The sequence below is a fragment of the Coptis chinensis genome, chromosome 6 (genome assembly GCF_015680905.1).
Source record: "Coptis chinensis isolate HL-2020 chromosome 6, ASM1568090v1, whole genome shotgun sequence".
NCBI classification, from domain to species: domain Eukaryota; kingdom Viridiplantae; phylum Streptophyta; class Magnoliopsida; order Ranunculales; family Ranunculaceae; genus Coptis; species Coptis chinensis.
The window spans coordinates 73,102,366-73,118,555 of NC_141461.1; the positions used below are offsets into that span (position 1 = coordinate 73,102,366).

General features: G+C 35.2%; 2 protein-coding genes and 1 long non-coding RNA gene across 3 annotated transcripts; all 3 read left to right on the top strand.

Moving 5' to 3' along the window:
• The first annotated feature begins 864 nt into the window (after positions 1 to 864).
• On the top strand, positions 865 to 14,086 carry LOC147494376 (uncharacterized). Its single transcript, XR_015200186.1, has 3 exons — positions 865 to 1,077; positions 1,176 to 1,238; positions 13,725 to 14,086. It is a non-coding gene; the product is annotated as an uncharacterized LOC147494376 (long non-coding RNA).
• LOC147494377 (uncharacterized) lies at positions 5,847 to 7,763 on the top strand. Its single transcript, XM_086565291.1, has 3 exons — positions 5,847 to 6,926; positions 7,012 to 7,239; positions 7,728 to 7,763. Exons 1-3 carry the CDS (start codon positions 5,847 to 5,849, stop codon positions 7,761 to 7,763), a joined length of 1,344 nt encoding a protein of 447 aa, XP_086421417.1.
• LOC147494378 (uncharacterized) lies at positions 8,947 to 11,642 on the top strand. The gene is made up of 5 exons (XM_086565292.1): positions 8,947 to 9,085; positions 9,179 to 9,357; positions 10,907 to 11,011; positions 11,088 to 11,162; positions 11,253 to 11,642. The coding sequence occupies exons 1-5, from the start codon at positions 8,947 to 8,949 to the stop codon at positions 11,406 to 11,408; spliced, it is 654 nt and encodes a 217-aa protein (XP_086421418.1). The 3' UTR covers positions 11,409 to 11,642.
• Positions 14,087 to 16,190: the final 2,104 nt, after the last annotated feature.

The following is a 16,190-nucleotide window of genomic DNA, read 5'->3' on the forward strand; positions in this document are numbered from 1 at the left end:
AAATACTAATTAACGAAACATCGAAAATTGGATGCAACTGTACTGAATTAACCTTAATGAATAACTAACGAGAAATCATAAAGTGGATGCAATTGCACTTAACTAATCTCAAATAATAATTAACGGGAAATCAGAAATTTGATGCAAATGCATTGAACTAATAACCCTAAAACGTATTTGTATTATATGTAGGGGCAATAAATGTCTTGACAAATATAGTTTTGTATTTTAAGTAATGTTTATCATAATTCTTTTATTGTGATTGGGAATGTCTTGCTATTCAAGTAGCTTCAATATTATCTTCGCCACATTGGGCGTTCTCACAAAACTTCAATCAAACTTCTATTGTTAAGCCTAACAATAAAAAGAAGTCGATGAGTTTTATCAAGGTTTGATGCTTTCTTTTTATAGAAAGTGGTGCAAGAAATTTAAATGAGTAATTAATATAATTTTTATATCTCATAGCTATGCATAGTTCCTAATACTTTTTAGAATAATTTAATATAACGGCACCCATTCGTAGGACACGTTCATGTGATAAAAAATTTCAAGTGGGAGTAATGTATTCTTTGAGGATATGGAAACAATCAATCTGTTTTAGTGATTTGTACACATTAGTACGTAAGCTGAGCGGTGATGATTTACCGCTAAATCACTACACCAAATTGGCCAAAAAACAACAGCTGTAATCGGGCATAAACGACGGTTAAAAGCCCATGTAATAAAACAGGAGCCAATATCCGTCATTGTTTAACTCAATAGCCGTCATACTCTTCTATTAGAATTTGGAGCTTCACAGGCTCATTCCCGCTGTATTATTTCGCGAAAAATTAGACTTGGCGCTAAATTTCAGTTGGGCAAAATGGCAAATAACAAAAACATTCTTTTGAGAAACTAAAATATAGTAGAGAGAGAATACGCCTTCATCAAAACAAAACAAATAATGACTACTCCTCTTCCGACTCATTCTTAAACAGAGTTAAACAGAGTGTGAGAAAAAAATAGATAGTGAGGCTCATTCTGAAATCTCGATTGTTGTTTTCATCTCTTTATGTCGCCATCAATAGCTTAGTTCAGGTAATCATGTACTCTTATTTGCGACCATTAACACTTTATTTTTTGTTTTTTGGTACAAATTCTTGAGATTTCAATTATTCTATTTGTTTTCCCATCAGTTTTTGAGTTTCAATTTTGGGGGTTTTGGTGGAATGCGTTTTGCTCGATCATCCCATTAGCAGGTACTACGTATTTTGATATTAATTCTTTGATTAATATCTATTAATAGTCGAAAAATTAAATTTGTTGCTGTTATTATATTAAGCCAATTGCAATTTTTTTTAAAAGGTTGAACTTTTCCTCAAAGATTACAAATTTAATGTTTAATTCATTGTAAAAAAGCAGTTGGGTTGCTCAAACAAAATTTTCGGCGGTAGTGTAACGCGTACAACTAGGATTCCTTTCCAACGTCCTCTTAAGTTAATTTTTAGGGAGTTAGATACTTAGATGTAGAGACTTAAGCTGTTTAGAGCGAGACTTGGGTAGAAAGATGTTTCTAGTGAGTCTTGTAGCATATATGGTTTGTTAGAGTACTATATGAATCCTTGTTGATAAACATATTGTTAAGGATAGAATGTTGATTACCGAAAGCTACTAATGATTAAGGGCTTTAGGTATAATGCGGGTTTAGCCAATTTGGTTTTAATTGTGTGCTTGATTTGTATGGTTTTAAAGTGTTTGTTTTCATATTTGTAGGATTGGGTTTTGTCAAAACTAGTTTTTCGGTTTTATGCATGTTTAGTAGCTTGGTGGGGTTGATATGATATGATAATATCGTTAGGAAACCCATTCTCTTGAAAGTGATGATTGATATAAAACTTGGTTTTTTCGAGAAATAAAATTTCAAAGAAACAGTTAAACACCCTTTTTTTAGTTTTGGGCGTTTCTTGTGATTATTTCTTTTACTCGTTGAGATGGAATGCTATGCTTATGATACTTTGTGTTTACCAACTTTGTTATTGATGGGAAAATTAAATCACAGTCCTTTTAGCTTGCTCACTTTTGCTTGCTGGAAATATTTGTTTCCATAGTAGGTCTTTTTTGTTGGGATATTGTTTATGGAAAACAAACTGTTTGCTTTTAAGAAATAGCAGCTTTGAAGATGGGTTTTCCAAAAAGAGAAGGCAACAAACATTTATTTGTAAGCACAATTTTTAAAGGTTACAAACATATTAACAATGTAACCCACCCACAATTTTTATGTGTACCCCAATTCTTTCAAGTTTGACGCACACCAGATGCTAGTATTGTTGAGCACTAAGTTAAGCATTCACAATTGTAGTAGTGATTGTGATCTCAAATAGTATTTTTTTTTCTTAGACAACATTCCTATATAGAGGAACTACTTAGGACTTTAGTCATGCGAGTGATCCTGCTTTACATGAGAAGAAAATTGATGGGGGTGCTCTATATGAAATTTATGAAGGATGAGTTCACTATAAAAAAAAAGGGTCTGATGTGCCGCTTGGTTTGTGTCGGTTATATCCAAAAGTGACACGCTAAGAGTTCTCCAGACGCTTTTGTAAAATAAAAGGGTTGATGTGTCGCTTTTTCCATAAGTGACCACAAGAACAAATTTATTGGGTCGTTTTGGTAGAATGTGACACAAGAATAAATTTCAGGTACTATTTGCTTTGGAAAGGTATGCTCATCCTATGATTATTTACTTTGGAAAGTTATGCTCATCCTATAATTAAAGATAGATATTTTAGCTAGAGGGAGAAAAATCGAAAATGAAGGTTTAGGATATAGGTTCCGGATCTTGTTAGTTCTATTTTAGAAATGGGTGTTGATTATTTATTCTTTTTATTTCTAATACATTATGAATTAGGGGGAAGGGGAAACACCTATAAAAAGAAGAAGAAGCTATTGTTTTCCTACTTTCAAATAACATATTAGTCATTATTTAATTATTGCTTGTATGGTATGTTTTCTACTTTGTTTAGTAGATTTGTATGGATTCTACCTTAGGTTCAATTTTTCTTCTCCTTCGGGTGTACCGGTAACCTATAGAACACCAAGGAATTTAACGACACTAGTAGAAACACTCGACAATGTTTTGATATGACAAAATGGTTTTGGTGATTGTTGAGGAGCTTGTTTTCCGGGCTGTAATTATTTTTAACGAGTCAGTTATGTCGGTTATTGTCAACGTCGTTAAACTAGATATAGTCAACTAAAAAGGTTCCTTGTGTGAGTTTCATCTTTGGAGCCCTGAAATGTAACACGCTGGTATCGTTGTCAATAAATTTGGATTTTTGTCTTGTTTGTTTATGTTCATTAGAAAGCTTGGTTGATTCCATTGTTTTGTTACTCTATGGGAATCAGTCGCCAAGGGACATGTAAAATTGTATGTATTCACTCTAATGTTTCATATTGGTAGTTCACTTGCTTGAAATTGATAATTTAGAGAACGCTTTGTCCTGCTTGTCTATCCCGGACCGCACTCATTTGGTCAGACTTTGCACTAGAATTTGTCTTAGTTAGAGTGGGTTTTGGGATATAGTGACCTAGGATGAAAAGTTAGTCCTCTGAATCTATTTTCTAAGAGTTCCAGTGTCATAGTATTTGAATATCCGAGTCATGAGTTACGATGTTCAAAGATGGTATTCTAGCCTGCCGAAAGCTGCTACTGGACTGACTTCAAGCTTCGATTTTGTAGTAGTTAGAGTTTAATTTGGGTTTTAGTGAACTAGGCAGTAAAGTTAGTACTATGTATCTACTTTCTAACGGTTCCAATGTTATGGTGTTTGGATTACTGAGCTGGAAGTTACGGGGGATTCTAAGGTGGACTGTTCCAACCTAAGTTTTAGTGTAATCTTGGACTGATTTCCAGCTGCGTTTTAGCATAGTTAGAGTCAAATTTAAGCAATAATAACCTAGGCAGAACAGTTAGCACTCTATCTGTGTTTTCAAATGAACTAAGTTTCATTGCATTTGAATAATTGTAGCAAGAGTTATGCATCTTGCAAGATGGTATGTTCAAACTAAATTTTTACTTAACCTCATTGATCATAAATATGTTGTATTATATGGATCTCACATGTATATGGTGTGCCTTCATTTTTTTATGTGTATTACCTCTGTTAACTATGAAGGGCTTTAGATTGACTCAACTTATTAGTCTAATTGTTTGTTGTTCATCTTGTTGGTGATGGTTCCATATTTTCTTGTTTGATGATTTAGTTATCGCCTTTGGTTCGATATTTAAGTTATGGAATCTCGATGAAATTGGTTATCTTGGCAGAAATTCTTACTTTTCAACATCTTTTTTCTTTTATAATATATTTGCCATGTGAACATCAATATCTTTGGTAGGATTGAATATGGGTATTAACCTTTAGTTATGAGAGATATAATATAGAAGTTTAGGTGGGTGTTTCTCAAAGAGGACAACAACACAATTGAATTGGGAATTGGAGTATGGGGTATATAGTCATTGCCTTCTCTTTTTGATGTGTCGATAAGTTCATTAGTTGAGCCTTGCTACTAGTTTGGGGTTTTGTCAAACACCGATCTAGTTGCTACTAGACATGAAGGTAAAGGTGTAAAGGTGTTATTCTAAAGGATTGAAGCATGCTCAGGTAAGCATTTAGACATTTAATACATAAATCTTGCAAGCTGTTTTCAATTGAATTAAAAGTAGGATAATTAGTTTTAATTTATATAAAGTAGTGCATAGGTGTTTTGTTGCACCGCCATTGTGCATGTTATTAATCAATTAATCTATTGAACCAGACTAGTCATGTTATCATTTGTCCTAAACGTTGAACTCACTTTCAATTATTTTTGGTTTTTAGTATCAAATCTTCGGTTTTCAATTCTTCTATTTGTTTTCTTATTAGTTCTGCAGTTTCGATTTTGGGGGTTTTGGTGCATTTATACGTTTTACTTGGTCATCCAAATAACAGGTACTTTTGATTTATTTTGGTCTTAATTCTTTGATTAATGGTCTTAATCCTTGCTCTTGTATACATAATTCTAGTTGATGTCTTGGTGTCTATTTACTGATTTGAACTGTTTTTTACGACTTGAAAATCTTATTTATCCCCATATATTGAGGTCTTTTGATCATATAGCGTTCTAGTGATTGATATAGATAGTATTTTGAATTATTATTAATATACCATTAAATTTTGTCTTGGAATTTAGTAGTTGCTAGCTTGAACTTGTGCTTATTGCTAATATTATATTTAGTTCTCATTCTTTTGTATAATAGGAATGTCTTCAGTACCCCTAAACAGGGCATGGATGAAAGCACCTCACACTTCTACGGAATATCTTGATGGTGTCATATCGTTCCTCACATTTGCCCAAAACAAACCAGGAAACGATGGATGGTACTGCTGTCCATGTGTAGCATGTCGTAATGTTAATGGGAAAAAGACTATTCGGGAAGTCAGTGACCATCTAATCCGTCTTGGTATTGATGAGACATACACAACATGGACTTTTCATGGTGAACCATTGCCCACTAGTGGTCTTAAAAAGGGGATTCCTAGCACTTCTTCAAGTGCAGCCCCTAGGATGGTTGATTTGGTTAACGATGCCCATATAGATCCCGAGTCATTAGATGATTGTATGAATGAACTTCGAGGTGAACGTGACACACAAAATGAAGAAGATATACATGGCGATGATTACTACAAAAAATTGAAGGAAGATGCAGTACAACCTTTATACCCTTCGTGTGAAGATGGATTAACGAAAACTTTCGTGACGATATTGAGTTGATGAGTATGAAAGCTAGAAATAGATGGTCGGACAATAGTTTCACGGAGTTGCTCCAAATGTTAAAAGCTATTTTGCCAAAGGAGAGCACTATACCCATTGACACCTATAATGCGAAAACACTGATCAAATCTTTGGGTATGGACTATGAGGTGATCCACGCGTGTCGTAATGATTGCATTCTATACTGGAAAGAGCATGCAACTAGGGAGTTTTGTCCAGTGTGTAAGGCAAGCAGATGGAGGTCAATTGTACTTAGGAATAAAGGGAACAAAATTCCGTGGAAGGTGCTAAGGTACTTCCCATTAACACCAAGGCTGAAGAGATTGTACACAATACCGTGGATTGCAGAGAAAATGAGGTGGCATGCAAATTCTGTTGGAGATGAAGATTACATGCGCCATCCTGCTGATTCTTCTGCTTGGAAATCAGTTAATCGTAAGTGGCCTGAATTTTCAAGTGAGCCACGCAATGTCCGACTAGGACTAGCTATAGACGGATTTAATCCTTTTGGAATGAATAGCAATTCTTATAGTTGCTGGCCCGTCATGATGGTTCCCTATAATCTTCCTCCCTCCTATTGCATGACCCGAGAATTTACAATGTTAACATTGTTAATCCCCGGAAAAACTAGCCCAGGAGATGACATTGATGTGTATTTGCAACCATTGATTCAAGAGTTGACTAAATTATGGAGAGTTGGAAGTCTAGCATACGATGCCTACACCAAGAAAACATTTACTATGAAAGCTATTTTGCTATGGGCGATACATGATTTTCCGGCGTTGGGTCATCTCTCAGGTAGTAGAACAGGTGGAAAATATGCTTGTCCAGTTTGTAGTGTACATACCGACTCAATCAGACTATTACATGGGAAAAAGGAAGCTTACATGGCAACCAGAAGATTCCTACCAGATGATCATGTGTTTAGGAGCCAAAAAATGCAGTTTAATGGAAAAGAAGAGCATAGAAAAAAGCCCAATCGCTTGACTGGTTCTGAGGTATTGGAAAGGGTGGAAACATTTCCCACAGTGTACGGAAAATTAAGCAAGAAAAGGAAAAGATCCGCACATGACGATGAAAATGGTTCATATGCATGGTCTAAGAAATCAAAATTATTTGACTTGCCGTATTGGGAGGTAAGTTTAAAATTTTTTGCATCACAAGTGTTATATATTCTAATATGTTAGGTATTTTAACATTTCCAGTTTTGTGTAAATGTAGGAGTTATTTATTCCACACAATGTGGACGTGATGCATACGGAAAAAAATGTTGCTGAACATCTCCTTGGGACAATCATGGGAACAAAAGAGAAGAATAAGGATGGTCTTGCAGCTCGCCTAGACCTTAAAGAAATGAAGATAAGGAAGAACTTGTGGCCTATCGAAAAGGATGGTAAGATTTTCTTGCCTAAAGCTCCATTTGCTTTGTCAAAAACAGAAAAACAGTTGGTATGTCAAACTCTAGTTGATCTGAAAGTTCCCAAAGGGTATAGTTCAAACTGGAAACATCATGTGAATATGGAGGAGCTTCAACTCAAGAGCATGAATTCACATGATTATCACATCCTCATGCAACAATTGCTCCTAGTTTTACTTATGCATGCATACAAAAAGCATAAGCCTTTGCGTGCTACTATCTTGCAATTGTCGCTATTCTTCAATGTTTTATGCTCAAAAGTTATTCACCGTGAGACGCTCGAGATCATGAAAAAACATGTTGTGGAAACTTTATGTGTGTTTGAAAAGTACTTCCCTCCTTCATTTTGTGTTCCCATGATACACCTTGTTGTGCACTTGGCGGAGGAGGCACTAACTAATGGACCTTTTCCATTTCGATGGATGTACCATTTTGAGCGGTACGTGATATATATTTATCTCATTTTACGCTATTCATATATGTAAAATTATTCATGCCTCTGATTTATTTTATGTAATAGGATGATGAGAATATACAAAGGGAACGTGATGAATAAGACACATGTAGAAGGGTGTATCGCGGAACGGTACATTATGGAAGAATCAGTAAGGTATTGCATGGAATACATGCCTAAAGCGAGAAAAGGAAGCCATAAAAGAGGAAAGTTCACTACTAATAAAAAGGGGAGAAGATACATTTTGTCCAATTTGCAATACGAACAAGTGCGCAAATGGCTTTTGCAACATTGTCCTCAAAATGCTGAATGGGAAGCGTAAGTAAAATCTAATTTTTTTTCTTCATTACTTTTAGATATTTGACATGTAAATGTATTCAAATCTAAAGATGTTATTTAAATTATAGGAAGTACCAGTTATACCTTGAACCCTATACATCTCATCCTTCTAGGGGTCGACGTCGAAAAAGGAATGTAGCAACTGAAAAGCCATTAGAATACGTTCCTTGGTTAAGACAACAACTAAAAAATCAGAAGATGACAACCTTGAAAAGGCTTGCTATGGGTCCGAGCTTTGAAGCCAAGTCATATGACAAATATGAGCACAATGGATACATGTTTTGTACAGCAGGGTCCGAAACAGCCAAGTCAACCCAAAATAGTGGGGTTTCAATGAATGCTTTTACTAATTTTAGAGCAAGTCACGAAGGATCGAAACCTCGTGGAGAAACAAGCTACTTATTACGGCATCATTAGGCAAATACTTGAAGTGGATTACTCTGATTTCAAAGAAGTGGTGTTCTATTGTGATTGGGTGCTGATTGGAGATAAAGTAAATGGATGTGTGGTTGATCCAGAAACAAATTTAGTATTTGTTAACCTTGGGAGGTTCCAAGGAAGATATAAGGAAAATGATGAGCCATTTATTCGTGCATCTGAAGCTTCTCAAGTTTTCTACTGCAAGGATCTAACAAGGGACAATTGGTATGTTGTCTTGGATGCTCCAAAAAGGTTGAATCAAGGTGTGGACGCATTTGAGGATCCTTTGGTTTTTGAGGCAAGAATGAGTGAAGAGGAAATGATGTCAGAATTAGTAAATGACATTGTGGAAGAAGTAGATACCACAGATGGTTCTTGGGTTTAGATTTTTTTTTTCAAGTTTCTTTTGGAGGAATTGATTGTCAGAATTAGTAAATGGATGTTTTGTGTTTTGTGAAGAGGAATTGATTGTTATAATTAGTAATAGTAAATGGATGTTTTGTTTTGAGCATGATATTAGGTATACATGTCGCATCCAACATTTGATCGAACGGTTATGTCGGAGGAGCAATATAACGAGTCTGAGCATGAGCATGAGTATGAGCATGAGCATGAGCATGAGCATGAGCATGAGCATGAGCATGAGCATGAGCCTCAGCATGAAGGTGAGATTTTTAATATTTGGAAGTATTGTCACTCTAGTTTATTTTTTTTCTTATATATGTATATAATTAACAATCTACTATGTTGTTATTTAGCCCCACCTCTTGTGAGAATAGAAGTTCAATTCAATGGTGATGGGAAGGCGATTGGACCAAATGCAGCGAAATATGCTTCACGACTAGGGAAGCTTACAAGGCAACATTGTCCTCCACAATACTCTGAATGGACCCTTGTTCCTGAAGAAGCAATAGATTTTTTGTGGAAAGGTATCCTGGTGAGTATGTCTTTCATTCAAAATTTTCATATAAATTTTCATATATATATATGGCTGACTTCTGAATCTATTTTGGTTGAGCTGGTTTGATGTCCCAGTAGAATATCGAAGCCAACAACTACACAAAGCAAATAACTTGTGGAGGAATTGGAAGACTACTCTTCGGAAGCATTGTGACAAATATGATACAGTCCTAGAGAGAAAGCGAAATCATAAAAGTGGTGTGAAGAAAGAAGAGTGGGATCTATTTGTTGACATGGAGTCAACTGAGCACGCATACCTTCGTCGTGAAAGGGGGAAAGAAAATAGAAAAATGATGAATAATCCACACACGCATGACCAATGTAGGCGAGGATCAGCCAGACAAGAGAAGAAATGGTAAGTTATAGTCAAATACTACTATGAATCCTTAAATGTTAATATGTTATTGCATTAGCTCAGATTAATCGTAAGATCAATCGCATATCTAAAAATGCTTTAGCCCATTCTTTTTTCTTTTGTTATTTCTTGGTCATAAATAAGCACATTGCTTGGTTTGCTTGTTATAACCCTTCCCTACCATCCTTTTGTCCTTCTTTTAGTTGAGTACGATTCAAGTTTTAACAATTAAAGATGTGTTAAACATATAGGTCACAGTTGTGGATATTAGGACATGTGCCTCTAGATGTTCTCTTTCATTCTCTAGTCGATAGATGCACTTAGTATACTTTAACGCTATTGAAAAATTTGGGATTAGGTGCAAGTTATGGTTGGATCATTTAGATTATGTAAAGGTGAGGATTGGCATTTTTCCCAACCAGTAGTATAGGTTGGATTTGTTTGCTTCAAGTTCAATATATATTCTCAATGTATGGTTTTGACCTGCTTGTAGATTATTTGGAAGAACATTTTCTATTACCTTTTTCACTGTGTATATAGAGCTGGATTTTTTTACCCCTTTTGATAGTTACAACTTCATTCCCATCTCACTGAAGGTGGGAGTTAAATATTTGATCCCAAGACCTTGGGCTCAACCTTCCAGGTTTTACCAGTATATTGCTGGAGAAACAATCATGATAGTACTTTCTTGAGCATCCAAGGCGGATATTCGAGTTGTTGGTCTGCTGGGTAACATATGACTCTGGCTTATATTAGCTTTTGCTTAGGTAACTTTTGGTTGTGTTTGTGTGCTGTTTTTGCAAGGAGAAGGAAAATATATGCATGAGAACGTTTTTGCTCCCAGTATATTCATACTATTTCTCATATCTCATTTTGGCTTAAGCTATTGTATGCATTCTCTGAATGAAAAGTGTATTCTCTATCATTTTATTCTAGTTTGCTGTGAGAGGTAAATATGACAAAAGGTCCTTATATGGGACAGTTTCAAGAATCGAAATTAGATCGATACTGTCAAATGGTGGGTTGTCCAGAGTTACATTCATCTTCATTTCCTTTTGATTTATTTTATCTTACTGAATTTATGTTTGCAAAAGGATGCATTTTTGTGTGAGCTATAGAACTGATAGCTCTTATTCATGTGACTAAAGGGATGATATATTCTTATTCATAGGTTGCTAATGATCCTGCTAATCCCCCCTCCCGAACTGATATATTCGTGGTGACTCATACTAGAAAGAATGGAACATTTGTTTCAGAGGAAGTTAGACAAAAAATGGTATGAAATATATATTTACTATTCTTATAGTCAAGGGAAAAGTTTAACTTATTTTACTTTTGTTCTCGCTTTACAGATAGAGATCAATGAAATTGTTGCTCGTGACCCGAGTAGCAAATACAAGGATTTGGACCATGACCCTATTGCAGAGGTTTGTTTCTTGTTTAATATATACTTTTTATATATTAATTTTACAATTCTTCTAAAATTAATCCCAATGTGGGTAAAAATGAGTTTGTAGGTCTTTGGAAAGGATGGAAGGGGTCGGGTACTAGGCTTGGGTAGTGGTGTCTCCAAGACCACTCTTATGGCTGCAGCTCCTTATAAGAAGAAAGCTGAAGAAGCGGAGAGATCAAAGTTGGAACTCCAAAGCCAAATAGATGATTTGAAACAGTAGGTGATTGATGGGAAGAAGACACAAATGGAGATGCAGTCACAAGTGAATGCATTGCTCACAATGCAAGGAATTAATCTGGGAGCACAAATGCGAATCTCTACGAACTCTCCATCTGATCAGGTATTTGGTTAAAATTAGTGTACTATTTTAACTTGTAAATTGCTAATTGTAAAGATGTTAGCTTTGCATAATCCCACTCTGAAATACTTAAGAACACATACTATAATCAATTCTTTCCGAGCTTCACCATTGCCCACTATCTGAACCTCTTTACCTTCGTGCAACTCTGAAAGGTAGCTGTTATTTCCTCCTGGTACAGCTATAAATCACAAAAGAAACTTAAAGATACTTGGTGCAGGACTGAAAGTTCGCATACGTAACCTACACAACACAGCACATAAAACAGTTGATTAGAGTAAACACATGTTATGAGAGTGATATACAATTCGCATACATAACCTACACAACACATCACATAAAACAGTAAACACAAATAAATAAACAAAATAAACTAGCATAACAAAAAATAAAAATAAACCCACCTCATCTAGTGGAACTGAAGCTATTGTATGATGAACTGCTTTAGATTTCGCGATAATTTGATCAGATAATTTCAGTATCTCGGATGCCAATAAATTGACATGGGCATTTGATCGTGGAATATCTGTTAGACAAATATTGATAATAATTAGGTTTAATTACCTTTATTAGTGAACTTGTAATTATTTTTGTTTGTTTATGGCTGCTATTATGGCTGATGTTCCAATTAGAGCAAGTATGTTTATTTCTTTCTTTTCTTTTGCCATTTTTGTGTGTGTGTGAAGCGGCAAATGCAAGGGAGGGAAATGCTTGTTTGTAGTCAGATGCATCTAGGGGTATTAAAAGGTCTGGCCCTCGTGTGTTGAAGATTGGGTTGAGTAGGGTCGACATAAATACCCAAGCCCTTACCTACCTCACAGACTTCTTATTGGGGCAGCACCATCCTATAGGTGCGAGTGTTTGGATGCACGTGTTTTGTTCATAGTCCTACGCAGTTAAGAGAGAAATTGTCCCCCAGATCCAACACTTGTCCCCGCTATTGGTTTTGAAACGCCCAGGGGTGAAACCCAAGCTAACGCTTCCCTTGTATATGTCGTATAGCTTCTCTCGCCTCTTTGGGTTGGGACCTAGAATAAGCTATGACTATAAAAATTTGTTATCCAAAATGTGCCTCCCTTATTTACCAATAAATAAGGTAAACTCGGTCTGTGAGTCATATCTCAGCGCTTTACTTGTCACAATCGTCACAAATATCAGCACTAAGAACGGTCAGCTATGATGGATGCCGGATAATTTGAACAGAGGCCACATTGATTACTTCTACTGGGTGCTGGTTGTGCTAAGCGTTGTTAACTTTATAGGGTACCTCTTCATCTCTAAAACATACACTTACAAAAAGGCAAGAGGCACCATCAACTGATAGTTTGTTCTGTCTCCAACATCTGGACAATGTACTGTGAAGAGACGATCGACCGTGTGTGTGGGTGTTAATGCAGTTCTAGGAAGGTTTTTACTTTCATTTTCAGATTAGTTGTTCAACTTGGATATTAGTTCCTTGTAAATTTGTTGTGGAGACGCAAATGTCAAGTCTTCTTTCGCAAAATTAGATCCTTTTTCATGCGGGTTGTGCTTTATTTATAAGAGATAGTGTTTATTCTTAAGTTGTTAACAATGTTTATTCTGAAGAACTACATTATATCCAAATTTTACTAAGGAACACAAGCATGCCAATGTTGCGACTTTGAGTAACTTAAATAATTAAATTCCTACGCTCATTTCTAATCATGATCTCTACTGCAAAAGATTAATTCTTTTCCTTGTTCTGATTTGCAAGTACGATGGCTTGTACATATATGCTATCTCCATGTTGCATCAAGTCACATTCAAACCTTTATGCTTTGAAAGTTTCACTTTCTTGTCTGTGAGTCTTTTTCTTGTACTAGTGTAAGCTTGATCTTAGGATTTTAAGAAAGGAGAGGTAAGTAGCTAGTGAGGGGTAGATTATATGCCTAGTACATTGGATTTTTTTCTTTTTCTTTTAGTGTTTGGGATGCTGTAAATGACTTGATTTTTTTGCTTTAATTCCCTCTTGCTTATATATAAATAAAGCTGCCAAGTTTACTTGTTCTTTGTTGAGTCTGCAAGAAGTTATCAACTATAAATATAAAATATTGCTATATATTTGTTATACAACTCTTGATTTTACACATGAATCTGCTAGTTAGCATGTTTGTCGTATTGAGATTTTCTTATTACTTCATATTTTGTTCATCACAGACAACAGGTCATTCATTGTCTAGGCGAGCAATGGTATCACATTCTGGACAAACATGTGAGCTGCAAAGCATGAGGGGTAGAGTGGTTGCCATTGGAAGAATGCTTGGTGATCGAGAGGATGCACATGAGAATGCATATCGGATCATAGTGGACGAGATCTTGGAATTTAACGCCGAGTTGTTTGGTGCTAGAGGACAGACTTTTGGTGACATTGACGTGGGATCTACTATTAGATGGCCTAAAGTTTTTACTAATGTAATCTAAATTACTTTCTTAAGTTATCTTAAAGACTTGGTTGTGTACAAAATTGTTGGATGAGATTTGTTTAGTTGAAGTTTCAAGTATTTAATGGAAATATTTTGCTTTGATTCGAGTTCTTGTTTTATATTTTGTTAATGTTGTTTAGTTATAGCTTTATAGTTATAGGAATACATGTTTTTCTATCAGGTACAACAAAAAAAAAAAAAAAAAAAAAAAAAAAAGATACTAAATTAATAAATGACAAAGTGAGAACCACGAAAAAATCTCCTATAAATGACGGCTCAAGTTTGTGGTTCAATTCTAAACATACGTGGGCCTAATTTTAAAAGGAATATGTGCTGACGGCCGTCGTTAATTTACAAGTGTTAAAGGCCGTCGTTATTTTTTAAATATTACAAGTGCCCCGGTCTGTCGTTTTTCAAAAACTACAGCGGTTTTTATTACGGCCCTAACGACAGAATATAGCACATGTTTTTATCATAAACGACAGCTATGGGCCGTTGTTTCTTGACTGTTTTTTTGTAGTGAATGACCATAAATCTAATAAAACTATTATACAAGCTAGATCGAGTTTAAGATAATTTCATTTGAAAATTACGGATTAATATCCTAAACCACAAAGTGAAGAGGTTATCTCAATTTGATCACTTAGTTTCCAAGTACTTATGCACCATAATCGCTGCTCATTAACGTATTTAGGTTTATTTTCAATAAAAATATATTCTGATTCGAAAATTTGCCGCTAAACCACCATAAATCTTAGAAAACTATTATACAAGCTAGATCGAGTTTAAGATAATTCTATTTAAAAATTACGGATTAATATCCTAAACCAGAAAGTGAAGAGGCTATCTCAATCTGATCCCTTAGTTTCCAAGTACTTATGCACCATAATCGCTATTCATTAACGTATTTCGGTTTATTTTTAATAAAAATATATTCTAATTCGAAAATTTGCCGCTAAATCACCATAAATCTAAGAAAACTATTATACAAGCTAGATCGTGTTTAACATAATTTTATTTGAAAATTACGAATTAATATCCTAAACCACAAAGTGAAAAGGCTATCTCAATTTGCTTATTAACGTATTTCGGTTTATTTTCAATAAAAATATATTTTGATTCGAAAATTTGTGTGAGACATTTTGTAAAGCCTTTTCAGCACACAAAATATTTAATAGATCCCGGGAGTATGCCCGGGTCCAAAATCTAATCTGTTACTAAATTTGGCCTAAGTGAGAGTGACGCCCCAGCAGTAACAGATATAAGCGTTAGTAAAAATATAAGTAACGGATATAGCCGTTAGTAAATGCATGCTTTGGTGTAGTGCCACCTGTAATAGGTGAAGGAATACCATATCCATTTAAAGGGGGGGTTGAAGTTGAGGCCACGAGATCTGTTGAAATCACACCAGAAGTGACAGTATCAAGTGGACCTGTGGCCTCCCCACCATCCATAGTGCGGCCGTTTGAGAGTCAACGACACAGTCACCGGATGTCACTGGTCAAAGTTTCCTAGAATGCTATATCCCTCCAAGAAAGGGTTTTTGAACTAAATATAGTAAAAAAGGACCGAAAGACTAAGCCTTTAGGAAACTCTTGTTCTATGATATATATTCCTCATTTCAATAGTTTCATGTGATGAAGCTCTAACGCATAACCACTTGTCTCTTTTTCTTTCCAGATCAATAGAATGAATGCAAACTACTTAATTGACTGAATGTATTTACAAGTGAGCTTGCATTAGAATGAATGTAAAACACTTGATTGATTAAATGCATTTACATGTAATCTTGCAATAGAATAAATGCAAAACACTTGATTGATTGAATGCATCTACAATTGAGTTTGCAATAGAATGAATGCAAAATACTTGATTGATTGAATAAATACATCTACAAGTGAGCTTGTATTAGAATGAATGCAAAATACTTGATTGATTGAATGCGTCTATAAGTGAGATTGCATTAGAATGAATACAAAATACTTGATTGATTGAATGCATCAACAATTGAGCTTGCTATAGAATGAATGCATGCATCTACAAGTGAGCGTGTATTATAATGAATGCAAAACACTCGACCGATTGAATCACTGCATCTACAAATGAGTTTGCACTAGAATGAATGCAAAACACTTGAATGATTGAATGCATCTACAAGTGAGCTTGTTTTAGAATGAATGCAAAACACTTGAATGATTGA

Bases quoted from the DNA above. Each gene is read 5' to 3' on its own strand.
- LOC147494378 (XM_086565292.1), top strand. From the start codon at position 8,947: ATGTCGCATCCAACATTTGATCGAACGGTTATGTCGGAGGAGCAATAT. The intron at 9,086-9,178 runs GTGAGATTTTTA...GTTGTTATTTAG, and splicing joins GCATGAGCCTCAGCATGAAG to CCCCACCTCTTGTGAGAATA. The intron at 9,358-10,906 runs GTGAGTATGTCT...TCTTATTCATAG, and splicing joins TTTTGTGGAAAGGTATCCTG to GTTGCTAATGATCCTGCTAA.
- LOC147494377 (XM_086565291.1), top strand. From the start codon at position 5,847: ATGTTAAAAGCTATTTTGCCAAAGGAGAGCACTATACCCATTGACACC. The intron at 6,927-7,011 runs GTAAGTTTAAAA...GTGTAAATGTAG, and splicing joins TTGACTTGCCGTATTGGGAG to GAGTTATTTATTCCACACAA. The intron at 7,240-7,727 runs GTATGTCAAACT...TTTATGTAATAG, and splicing joins CAAAAACAGAAAAACAGTTG to GATGATGAGAATATACAAAG.